This window comes from Microtus oregoni, unplaced genomic scaffold, assembly GCF_018167655.1.
Source record: "Microtus oregoni isolate MIOR12 unplaced genomic scaffold, Mior012 000151F_ref0000176, whole genome shotgun sequence".
Lineage (NCBI taxonomy): Eukaryota > Metazoa > Chordata > Mammalia > Rodentia > Cricetidae > Microtus > Microtus oregoni.
The window spans coordinates 76,094-87,886 of NW_024544801.1; the positions used below are offsets into that span (position 1 = coordinate 76,094).

At 45.1% G+C, this 11,793-nt stretch overlaps 1 protein-coding gene across 1 annotated transcript; it reads right to left on the reverse strand.

The window, feature by feature from the left end:
- Positions 1-10,382: 10,382 nt before the first annotated feature.
- LOC121444977 (aspartate, glycine, lysine and serine-rich protein-like) lies at positions 10,383-10,942 on the reverse strand. The gene is made up of 2 exons (XM_041646942.1): positions 10,784-10,942; positions 10,383-10,604 (listed from the first exon to the last, which is right to left on the reverse strand). Exons 1-2 carry the CDS (start codon positions 10,940-10,942, stop codon positions 10,383-10,385), a joined length of 381 nt encoding a protein of 126 aa, XP_041502876.1.
- Positions 10,943-11,793: the final 851 nt, after the last annotated feature.

Below are 11,793 nucleotides of genomic sequence, written 5' to 3' on the forward strand. Positions count from 1 at the left end.
CTTTGGGTATTTGCCTTGAAGTGGTATCACTGAGTCTTAGAAGTAGATGAATTCCCAATATTATGAGGAACCCCTATATTGATTTCCAAAGTGGCTATCCAAGTTTGTGTTCCCACCAACAGTGGAGCAGTGTCCCCCTTGCTCTACATCCTTTCTAGCATGAGCTGTCACTTGTTAATCCTACTGATTCATGAACGTGGGAGATTTTTCCATCTTCTAATATCTCTAATTTCTTTTTCCAAAGACTTGAAGTTCTTGTCATACAGGTCTTTCACTTGCTTGATTAGAGTTTTCCCAAGATATTTTATGTTATTTGTGATTATTTTGAAGGGTATTGTTTCCCTGAGTTCTTTCTCAACCCATTTATCATTTGTTTATAGGAAGGCTACTGATTTTTTTTAAAGTTATTTTTGTATCCAGCCACTTTGCTGAAGTCATTTATCAGTTTTGATAGTTTGAATGTAATTGACCTCCATAACCTCATAGAGAATGGCACTATTAGGAGGTGTGGCCTTGTTGAAGTAGGTGTAGCCTTGTTATTGGAAATGTGTCACTGTGGGGACAGGCTTTGAGGTCTCTTTTGTAGCACAATTAATAAAAACCCGGAGTTAGATATTGGGGTTCAACCTGAACGTCAGAAAAGCAAAACAGTCAGTCACTGGCTCTTACCTCTATTTCAGTCCAAAAGTAAATGAGTGTTTCTGTCCTGCTCAGTCCCATAGCCATTCAGTCCCAAATAAATACACAGAGGTTTATATTAATTATAACTGCTTGGCCTATTGCTCAGGTTTATTACTAACTAGCTTTTGCAACTTAAATTAACCCATAATTCTTTTCTATGTTTTGCCATGTGACTTGGTACCTTTTCTCAGTAAGGCATTCTTATCTTGCTTCCTCTGTGTCTGGGTGGCTACTGACTCTCTGCCTTTCTTCTTCCTAGAAATCCCCTAGTCTTGTCACTCTGCCTATACTTCCTGCCTTGCTACTGGCCAATCAGTGTTTTATTAAATAAATATGAGTAACAAATCTTTACAGTGTACAAGAGCATTATCCCACAACATATCTCCTTTTTTCTTTTGTTTCCTTTTTTCTTTTCAAAACAAAAACCCTGAATCTAATCTCATTTGTTTAGCTCTTTTCCTGACCATTATCCATAACAACTTGTAACCAACACACTAAACAAAGACAAATATCCCTAATACATCTTTTGGGAATGTGGGTGTAGTTTTCTATGCTACTTTCTGCTGATTGGGGGTGCTCATGATCTTATGGGGATCCAAAGAAAATTTAGAATTATGGTCAAGCCCTGACTGGAGTATTCTGTGAGCCTGAATCATCTCAGCCAGCAGTCTTGAAGTTGTTCTGGGTGTAAAACTCAGAGGAAACTGCAACAGAGGTGCTCTAAAGTATTGGATCATCTGGGTCCAATTCCTATCAGAGAATTTTCAGAGGGTCTTCCTTGATCAGACCTTATTTTTCTTAACTCGGAATTAATTCACAGTCTTTCATTTCCTGTGGGGGGAAAAAGCAGAATGTCTTTCCTAAAATAGCATATCTTTTGGCTTATAATTTGAAGTTAAGATATTTTTAAAATTTATAGGTCAGATTAATCCAACAGAATTTATAATCAAATTTCTTTTAGCAGCTGTTGCTCCTTCCTCAGCAGTCAAATAATTCAGAGACAACACAATAACACACACTATCCAGATTCTCTTTGTATTTTCCATCTTCACATGGCCTTTTTAAAAAAATTCCATTTTTTAATTTTTATTGTTTTGGTTTTCTGAGACAGGGTTTCTCTGTGTATCCTTGGATGTCCTGGAACTCACTCTGTAGATCAGGCTGTCCTCAAACTCACAGAGTTCCTCCTGCCTCTGTCTTCCAAGTGTTGGGATTAAAGGTGTCCACCACCATGCCCAATGACTCTATTTCTTCTTTTCTTAAAGATATTCTCTGTCCTTTTTCTTTTTTCTCCCAAACCTATGAATATTTTTAAACACACTATAAACCATTTAGAATTTTTTTCCCATCTGAATCTGTCTTTACTGTATATCTTTATTTTTTTCTGAGCACACAAGTCTTTATTCTGCTAAGTGATAAAGGCTAGGATTAAACCTGAGCCTGTGGCAGCTGGCTCCATCCTATTCCTTAGCTTTCTGAGAGTCTAACTTCATGGCAGAGGTACTTGCGAGAACCATGTTCATTGCCACAACTCTGCAGTTTCAGGGTCCATGCCATCACCAAGAAGTATTCCACTGACTGTTCATTAATACCATTTAAGTGTTTGGTGGCAGGACCTCTTAAAGAGCTGCCATGCTGCTTCTGCTGCTAAGACTTAGTCAAAAAGCCTTTCCCACAGGAGCTACACCTCTACTTGCCACCAGCAAAAAGAGCCTCTTCCTCAATCCAAAATGGTGATCCTGCTTCTAGGAATCCTTAGAATGAGACTGACTGAGAGCTGTCTCCTTCTGTTTTTTATTCCTCTCTAGTGCTGGAATTAAAGACGTGCACCGCTACTGCCCATTTTCTATGGAAAACTAGTGTGGCTACTGGGATTAAAGGTGTGTGTCACCACTGCCTGGTCTGTAAGGCTGACCAGGGTGGCTGTTTTATTTATTAAAATACAAATGATATCACTACACTTCTTGCTTAAGCTTCCCTCAGTATGATTCTCAGATCCTTTCTTGTTGCCTACATGTTGGAGGACTCTGTTACTTCTCCAGCACCATGTCTGCATGCATGTCACAATGCTCTCCACCAGTATGATAATGAAACTGTAAGAGAGCCCCCTTAATTATATGTTTTCCTTTTAAGAGTTGCTATGGTCACGGTGTATCTTCATAGCAATAGAAACTCCAAGATATCAGTTATAGGAGCTCCCTAGTAGAATTTTTGATGTCACTTATGTATAGTACCATATCATCTAAGATAAGTGAAAGTTTTGTTTGGTATCATAGTCTCGGTTGATGTCTATGGTCTCTTAGTGTCTGCTAGACATATTTCTCTTGGAGTCTGTCCAGGTCCTTCTGAATTTTAGAGTCTTCATTGAGAAGTAGGATGTAATTCTAATAGATGTGCCGTGATATGTTACCCAACCTTTTTATATTTCATCTTTTAATGTTTTTTTCTTTGTTCATGTGTTTAGTGTTTTGATTATTATGTGGTGAGGGGACTTTCTTTTCTGGTCCAATATTTGGTGTTCTTTAAGGTTCTTGTGCCTTTGTAGGCATGTCTTCCTGTAGATTAGGAAAATTTTCTGCTATGATTTTGTTAAAAGTATTTTCTGAGCCTTTGAGCTGGGCTAAAGAGGGACACATGTATTTCCCTAGGAAAGAGAAATAGAAGAAATTTCTCAAGAAAATTGGGAGAGGGGAAGGATGAGAGGATGGGAAGATGAGGGATTGTGTTGGGTGGGTCGGGATCAGGATAGACAGGGAAAGTAATGAAAGAGATATCTTTATTGGGGGACATTTTGGGGTTAGGAAGAAGCCTGGTGCCAAGGAAACTCCCAGGAATCCACAAGGATAACCCCAGGTAAGACCCTAAGCAATAGTGGAAAGGGTCTCTAAATCGGCCTCTTCCTGTAATCAGATTGGTGACTATCCTAATTGTTATCAGAGAGCCTTCATCCCGAAACTGATAGAAGCAGATAAAGAGATATATAGTCAAGCACTGGATGGAGCTCCTGGAGTCCTATTGAAGAGAAGAGAGAAGGGATTATATAAGCAAGGTTGGGGTCAAGGTAATGACGGGGGAACCAAAAGAGAAAGCTGACCTAAGCTGGTGGGAGCTCATAGACACTGGACTGACAGCTAGGGAGCCTGCTTGGGACCAACCTAGGTCTGCTGCATGTGAGTGACAGTTGTGTAGCTTGGTCTGTTTGTGGAGCCCCTAGCAGTGGGATCAGAACCTGTCCCTGACACTTGAGCTGGACTTTGGGAACCTATTTCCCATACTGGGATGCCTCACACAGCCATGAAGCAGGGGAAGGAGCTTAGTCCTGCCTCAACTTGATGTGCCATGCTTTGTTGACTCCCACAGGAGGCCTGCCCTTTCCTGAATAGAGACAGATGAGAAGCAGATAAGAGGGATAGATGGGATGAGGGGAAGGGAACTGGAGGAGAGGAGGGAGGGAAAACTGTGGTTGATATGTAAAATAAATGAAAAAAATTAATAAAAAAAGAAACTAACTAAAAAAATTGTCCCTTTTTCGTATCCTTGACCTTTTTCATTTTATTTATTTATTTATTTTTTCTTTCTTTTTTTTATTACATTATTAATACTAGGAATCAAAATTTCCACTTCCTCCCCTCCTCCCACTTCTCTCCCCCTTCCCTCCCCCTCCCCTTCCAGTCCTAAGAGAGGGCAGGGTACCCTGCACTTTTGGAAGTCCAAGGCCCTCCCCCCTCCATCCAGGCTTAGGAAGGTATGCATCCAAACAGACTAGGATCCCAAAAAGCCAGTACATGCAGTAGAGACAAATTCCAGTGCCATTATCATTGGCTTCTCAGTCGGCCCCAATTGTCAGCCAAATTCAGAGAGTCCATTTTAATCCCATGCTCATTCAGTCCCAGTCCAGCTGGATTTGGTGAGCTCCCATTAGTTCAGGCACACTGTCTCAGTGGGTGGACCAACCCTTCGTGGTCCTGACTTCCTTGCTCATATTCTCCCTCCTTCTGCTCTTCAACTGGACCTTGGGAGCCCAGTCCAGTGCTCCGATGTGGGTCTCTGTCTCTATCTCCATCTGTCATCAGACGAAGATCCTATGGTGATATTCAAGATAGTCCTCAGTCTGTCTATGGCACAAGGCCAGTTCAGGCATCCTCTCCTCCACTGCCCAGGGTCCTAGCTGGAGACATCCCTTTGGACATCTGGGACCCCCTCTAGAGTCAAGCCTCTTGCCAACCCCACAGTGTCTCCCTTAATAGTTATCTTCTTCCCTGCTCCCATATCCGTCCTTCCTCCATCTCAACCATCCCACTCCCCCAGGCTCTCCCTAACCCTCCCCTTCTCCCTTCTCTCTCCCCCACTCCCCTTCCCCCACCCCACCCCACCCCCATGCTCCCAACTTTTGCCCAGCGATCTTGTCTGCTTCCACTTTCCAGGAGGATCTATATATGTTTTTCTTTGGGTTCACCTTATTACTTAGCTTCTCTAGGATCGCGAACTATATGAATATGGTACGTACTCACTCATTAGTGGATTCTAGCCATAAACAAAGGACATTGAGCCTATAGTTCGGTATCCTAGACTTTTTACATTGGGGACAACTTCTCCTAGTAAATTTAGAAAAGTAAAATTGTGAAAGGGGAAAGTAGACATGAGAGCCTTTTCCTCATGTGTGTGCTTCAGGAAGGTTCATTTTAGAAAAGAATAAATTTAGGGATTTCTTTCCATCTGCCTCCATGTATTTGCCTGGGAGGTTCTTACATCATTACACACACACACACACACACACACACACACACACACACACAGACACACACACCACTTGTCTTGAGATTTTTATGCTGCATTATCTCGAATCTAGACTCCAGAATCTTCAGAATCTCACTGTGAGAAGACCCAAAACATGATTCTGGTGGTCACAAGCACAGGAAGAGAGAGCAAGAGAGAATACATTGTTTTATGAAAAATTGAGGGGGAAAACCAATATTTTCTAATTAAGATATATCTTATAATGCATTGATACCCAGCACAAATATATAACTAAGTTATTAAATACTGTAAGCTGACATTTTGCTGTGTTATCAACATCTGTAATGGTTATCTCACGGCTACTGTTGCTGTGATAAAACGCCATAGTCATAAGCAACTTGAAGAAGGGAGGGCTTATTTCCCTTCCACTTCCATATCAGTCCACCATTGAAGGAAGTCAGGGCAGGAGCTTAAAACAGAAAACTGGAGGCAGGAACTGATGCAGAGGAAATCTCAATTGAAAAAAATTCCCCCACCAAACTGGTCAGTCAGCAAGCCTGGGTGCGTTTTCTTGATTGATGACTGATGTAGGGGCAGGGATAGCTCACTATGGCCAGTACCACTCTTGGGCTGGTGGTCCTGACTGGTATAAGAAAACCCTTTGAGCAAGCCATGAAGAACAAACTAGTAAGCACCCTTCCTCCGTGGTCTCTGCTTCAGTTCTGGCTGCCAAGTTTCTGTCCTGAATGAGTTCCTGCCCCCACTCCCCTTCATGATGGATCACAAACTGCTGTAACCTGAAATCAACTCTTTCCTCCACAAGTTGCTTTTGGTCATGGTGCTCTATCACAGCAATAGAAATACTAAGACAGAGCAGAAGACGAGGTAGGAGAAACAAAAAACCAAATTTTGGTTGAAAATGTCACAATCTAATTCTGTGTATGCTAATTTAAAACTCTTAAAATGATAACAATAAATTGATGTTGTGAGTTATTTCAGATAGGTACTCAGATAGGTGGAGTGGACTACTCTTTTTTACTTTTGTGTTTTTGAGACAGGGTTTCTGTATAGCTTTGGAGCCTATTCAGGAACTCACTCTGTAGACCAGGCAGGCCTTGAACTCACAGAGATCTGCCTGTCCCTGCCTCCTGAGTGCTGGGATTAAAGGCATGCGTCACCACTGTCTGGCTGAGTGAATTGCTCTTATAAGTCCTATTTCCTCCCCATTTTCCCCTGAAGAATCATAATACAGTGTCCTTAAATGAATAATGGGTTTGGGTGTGATGATTATAAGGCTTATAATTCCAACTCTTAGGAGGCAGAGGCAGGAAAATTATGAGCCATGGCTGTCCTGGGTGGCATAGCAAGCAAGACCTTGTCTCAGACAAAGAAATAAACAAAGAAGGATTAAGCTGTGATCCATCCATGCCTTTACTACTCTAAAACTGAACACATACCCCCTCCCTACAACTACTTATGTGCCGCTTAAGTGGGTCTCAGAGGACTTGTACTGACGGAAGAGACTGACCTGGGGTTACAAAATCAACTGTCTCATGTGTGTCAATTTCTGTAATGACACGATTGCAGTTCAGCTTCTTTACATGGTCTCATTTTTCTTCTTTATAGGCAACTAATTTATACTTAAGCCCAAATCAGTGAAACAAAGTATAAATAGAAGATATATATGTATAATTTTAAGTAATTTGCTGAAATAGAATTCTATCTTTTTTTTATTGAGAAAAGGAGAAAGAAAAAAAAACAAGTTTCCACCTCCTCCCAGCCTCCCATTTCCCTCCCCCTCCTCCCACCCTTCTCCCCCTCCTCCCACTCCTCTCCCCCTCCCTCTCCAGTCCAAAGAGCAGTCAGGGTTCCCTGCCCTGTGGTAAGTCCTACGTCCTCCCCCCTCCGTCCATATCTAGGAAGGTGAACATCCAAACTGGCAAGGCTCCCACAAAGCCAGCACATTAAGTAGGATCAAAACCCCGTGCCATTGTCCTTGGCGTCTCATCAGCCCTCATTGTTCGCCATGTTCAGAGAGTCCGGTTTTATCCCATGCTTTTTCGGTCACAGTCCAGCTGGCCTTGGTGAGCTCCCAATAGATCAGTTCCAAGATGCTCACTTTTATTCTGTTAGTGAGGTTTTCTTCTTTGGTATCTACATGTGGCAAAATGCATCAAGTACTACATATGTGAAGCATGCACATGTTGTTGGCTTCTTTTTAAGATGACACTACTTTCAGGGATGAAAACAATTGAGAAAGGTAAAGGTAAAGCTATGTAAATGGGCAAACTTAATATTTTAAAATTCCTTATAGAGTGGAGACCATGCTCCTTGCTTTACTGACAACATTGGAGGTAAAACTGCAGCCTAACTCTGCCGCAAAGTCCAACGTATTGGAGGAAGTAGGCTATCAGTGCTGCACCTGTGCCTTCTAAACACTATTAGTTTTCTTTGGGTGCTATTAGTAATTTATTTTTTTAAACACATTCTCATGTATTCAGGCTGGCCTGGAACATGCTATGTAGCCAAAAATGACTTTGAAACTTTGATCCTGCTGTTTCTACTTTCCAAGTGTATTTCTGGGATTCTAGATGTGCACCCAGTATATGCAGTGCTGAGGTTCAAACCTAGAGCTTCATGAATTCTAGGCAAGCCACATCCCCAACATCTACTGATACTGGTCCTTCCATGTGAGGCATCTATTGATACTGGTCCTTCTGTGGGCATCTACTGATACTGGTCCTTCTGTGGGCATCTCCTGATACCGTTCCTTCCATGGGCATCTACTGATACCAGTCCTTCAGTGGGCACCTACTGATACCGGTCCTTCTGTGGGTTTGATATAAGAAACACCATTGGGAGGTAGATATCTTTGATAGACAACCCCATATCTCTCATTCGGTGAATTCTACAGTTCATATCCTGAAGCAGTGTTCCTTCCCCCTGCCAGAACGCACATAGAAATATCTAGTCCTGAAGGCTGGGAAAATGGCTCATTGGGTAAGAGCGTTTGCTCTACATACATAAAGACTGGAGTTCAAATCCCCAGCACTCACAGGCAGCATGCCTGTAACCCAGTATTGTGGAATGGAGACAGGTGAACCCCAATGGTTGCCTAGTTGAAGGGATATGGCCTATTCAGACATGGACAGGGACACATGCATCTGCATATTCAAATGCACGTAGCTTCCCCACCCAAGAAATGTCCAACCCCTTTCATCCTTGGTCTGTGGGATAAAGCATCAGGAAGAAGTGTGTTTCCAGTGTTCCATGCTAGTTCAGTCTCAACCATTCAGTGTCTGCTGGACATTAGATTTACTTGTCTGGCCCTCACCCCTGCAGGATCCAATATTCCATGCTTGTTGTTTTTTCCTTCTTCCCCACCCTTCTTCCTTCCCACCCTTCCTTCTCCACCCTTTCTTCCTTCCCATCCCTCCCCTTCTTCCCCACCCCTTCTTCCTTCCCATCCCTCCTTCTTCCCCACCCTTCCTTCCTTCCTATCCCTTCTCCCTTCCCATCCTCCTTCCATTCCTTTTTCTCCACCACTCCCTCCTTCTTCCCCACCCCTTCTTCCTTCCCAGCCCTCTTTCTTCCCCACCCCTCCTTCCTTCCCATCCCTTCTCCCTTCCCATCCTCCTTCCATTTCTTTCTCCACCACTCCCTCCTTCTTCCCCACCCCTTCTTCCTTCCCAGCCCTCATTCTTCCCCACCCCTCCTTCCTTCCCATCCCTTCTCCCTTCCCATCCTCCTTCCATTCCTTTTTCTCCACCACTCCCTCCTTCTTCCCCACCCCTTCTTCCTTCCCAGCCCTCTTTCTTCCCCACCCCTCCTTCCTTCCCATCCCTTCTCCCTTCCCATCCTCCTTCCATTCCTTTTTCTCCACCACTCCCTCCTTCTTCCCCATCCCTTCTTCCTTCCCATCCCTCCTTCTTCCATACCCCTCTTTCCTTCCCACCCTTCTCCTTTCCTACTCCTTCCTTCCCACCCTATTCCTTCCTATCCCTCCTCCCTTCCTACTCCTCCTTCCTTCCCAACTCCTGTCTTGCCACTCATTCTTTATTCCCACTCCTCCTCTTTCCACACCTGTCCTCCCTTCCCACCTCTCCTCCTCCCCCACTCGTCCTTTCCCACCCCTCCTCCTCCCCCACTCCTCCCTTCTCCCCCCTCCTCCCTTCCTACCCCTCCTCCTCCCCGATTCCTCCCTTCCCACCCCTCCTCCCCCACTCCTCCCTTCCTACCCCTCCTCCTCCCCACTCCTCCCTTCCCACCCCTCCTCCTCCCCCACACTCCTTCCTTCCCACCCCTCCTTCCCACCCCTCCTCCTCCCCACTCCTTCCTTCCCACCCCTCCTCCTCCTCCACTCCTCCCTTCCCACCCCTCCTCCTCCCTTCCCACCCCTCCTCTTCCCCCACTCCTTCCTTCCTACCCCTCTTCCTCCCCACCCCTCCCTTCCCACCCCTCCTCTTCCCCCACTCCTTCCTTCCCACCCCTCCTTCCTTCCCACCCCTCCTCCTCCCCACTCCTTCCTTCCCACCCCTCCTCCTCCCCCACTCCTTCCTTCCCACCCCTCTTCCTCCGTCACTCCTTCCTTCCAGACTTGTCCTTCCTTCCCATCCCTTCTCCTTTCCCACTCCCTTCTCCTTCTCCACTTTTTCCTTCCCACCCCTCCTCCTCCCCACTCCTCCCTTCCCACCCCTCCTCCTCCCCCACTCCTTCCTACTCCTCCTCCTTCCCCACTTCTTCTGTCCCATCCCTCCTTCTTCCCCACCCCTTCTTCCCCCTCCCCCATTCCTTCCCCTCCTTCCCTCCATGCTCCATCATTAGAGATTCTCAGTGAGATATCATTTTCACACCAGATGGATTTTATTTTCACATCCAAATACTGCATAGAAACAATTCAGTCTACACAGTTTCCATTGCTGTCAGGCCTTTGGAAGATCGGCAGGCCTCTGTTGGTAGGGAGGCTATTGACTCTCCATGTCAGTTATTGAAGCAGTGGAACTCCCTAAGCTGCTGTGGTCTGGGTCAGTCTCAGTGCGAGCTAGTTCTTTCACCAGGTCTTGGTAGTGACCATACATTGCTTTCCGGATGACATTTTTAGTCTTTTTCGCAGTTTTCTCAGATGCCTTTCTTTTTAAGGCCCGTGGTGGCGGGGTTTTCTTGCCCTTCTTGATAGTCTTACGGACCTGGAAGGACAACAGAGTAAAGTGACATGGGTCTTCAAAAACATGGAATACAGAAGGGGACTGAAGGAGAAGGGCTACGGGTTGAGTGAGGAGTTGACACCAGGACAAGAAAGGTTTAGGAGTGCTAGGAGGGGGCAAATCACTGGAGAAAGAAGTCTGCTTAACTCGGGTATTCTTACCTTATTGGGGTTTCTGAAGCAGAAGCTGATCTCACCACCATTCTTCTTGCTGGGAGTTTTGGGCTTGCGGCGACTCTTGGGCTTTTGGGTCACGGTACCGGAGGTTGATGGGCTCACATCTGTACGAGGATCCTGCGACTTTTTGGTGGCCTTCCCCATTCTGAAGCCTGGTTTGGTCTGCCTCAACAGCGCTGGGGCACTGACTTATGAAGCCACCCAGGACAATGGAAGGCCACACCCTTGAGTCCTGATTGGTCAGCTGCTTTGGCATCACAAAGGACTGTGTCCCGGATCTGAGCAGGCACTGGACTGGAAATCAGTGTGGCTCAGAAACGGAAAGTACCATCTTTGACAAGACTTGTTGAGGGAGATGCTGTGAAGGCTATTGCCTCCAGACAGGAGGCTTTTCTTGACTATCTCCAAGAGATTCACGCCACCCTTTTTCACATCCCTATGTTGTGATAGAACATGTGGCAGAGGGTTTGCTCCAGTAAACTCTTCCCGAAACACGCCCCCCCCCCACACACACTCAATGGTTCATTCTGCCATGTCCCTTCCTTAGTAAGTGAGCTAGAGTTTGGTGTGTTTTACCTTCAGTCCTTCCAAAATTAATATTGAAGCCTCAGTGCCTATGTGAATCACCCCGTAAATAAAGACAAAAAGAATCTATTCATGAATGGATATCTCCCTACCCGGTGAATTTGGCATTAAAAGCATGGTGTGCTGGCAAGTTTTATGTTAATTTGGCACAAGCTAGTGTCATCTGAGAGGAGAGAGCCTCAATTAAGAAAGTGCTTCCACATTCAGAGGGTCCAGTTTGATCCCATGCTTGTTCAGTCCCAGTCCAGCTGGCTTTGCTGAGCTCCCATTAGTTCAGGCACACTGTCTCAGTGGGTGGACCAACCCCTCATGGTCCTGACTTCCTTGCTCATATTCTCCCTCCTTCTGCTCTTCAACTGGACCTTGGGAGCTCAATCCAGTGCTCTGATGTGGGTCTCTGTCTCTATCTC

Excerpts from the sequence above, each read along its gene's own strand:
- LOC121444977 (XM_041646942.1), bottom strand. The coding sequence starts at position 10,942 with ATGGGGAAGGCCACCAAAAAGTCGCAGGATCCTCGTACAGATGTGAGC. Across the intron at positions 10,605-10,783 it reads GCTTCAGAAACCCCAATAAG|GTCCGTAAGACTATCAAGAA; the intron begins GTAAGAATACCC and ends TTGTCCTTCCAG.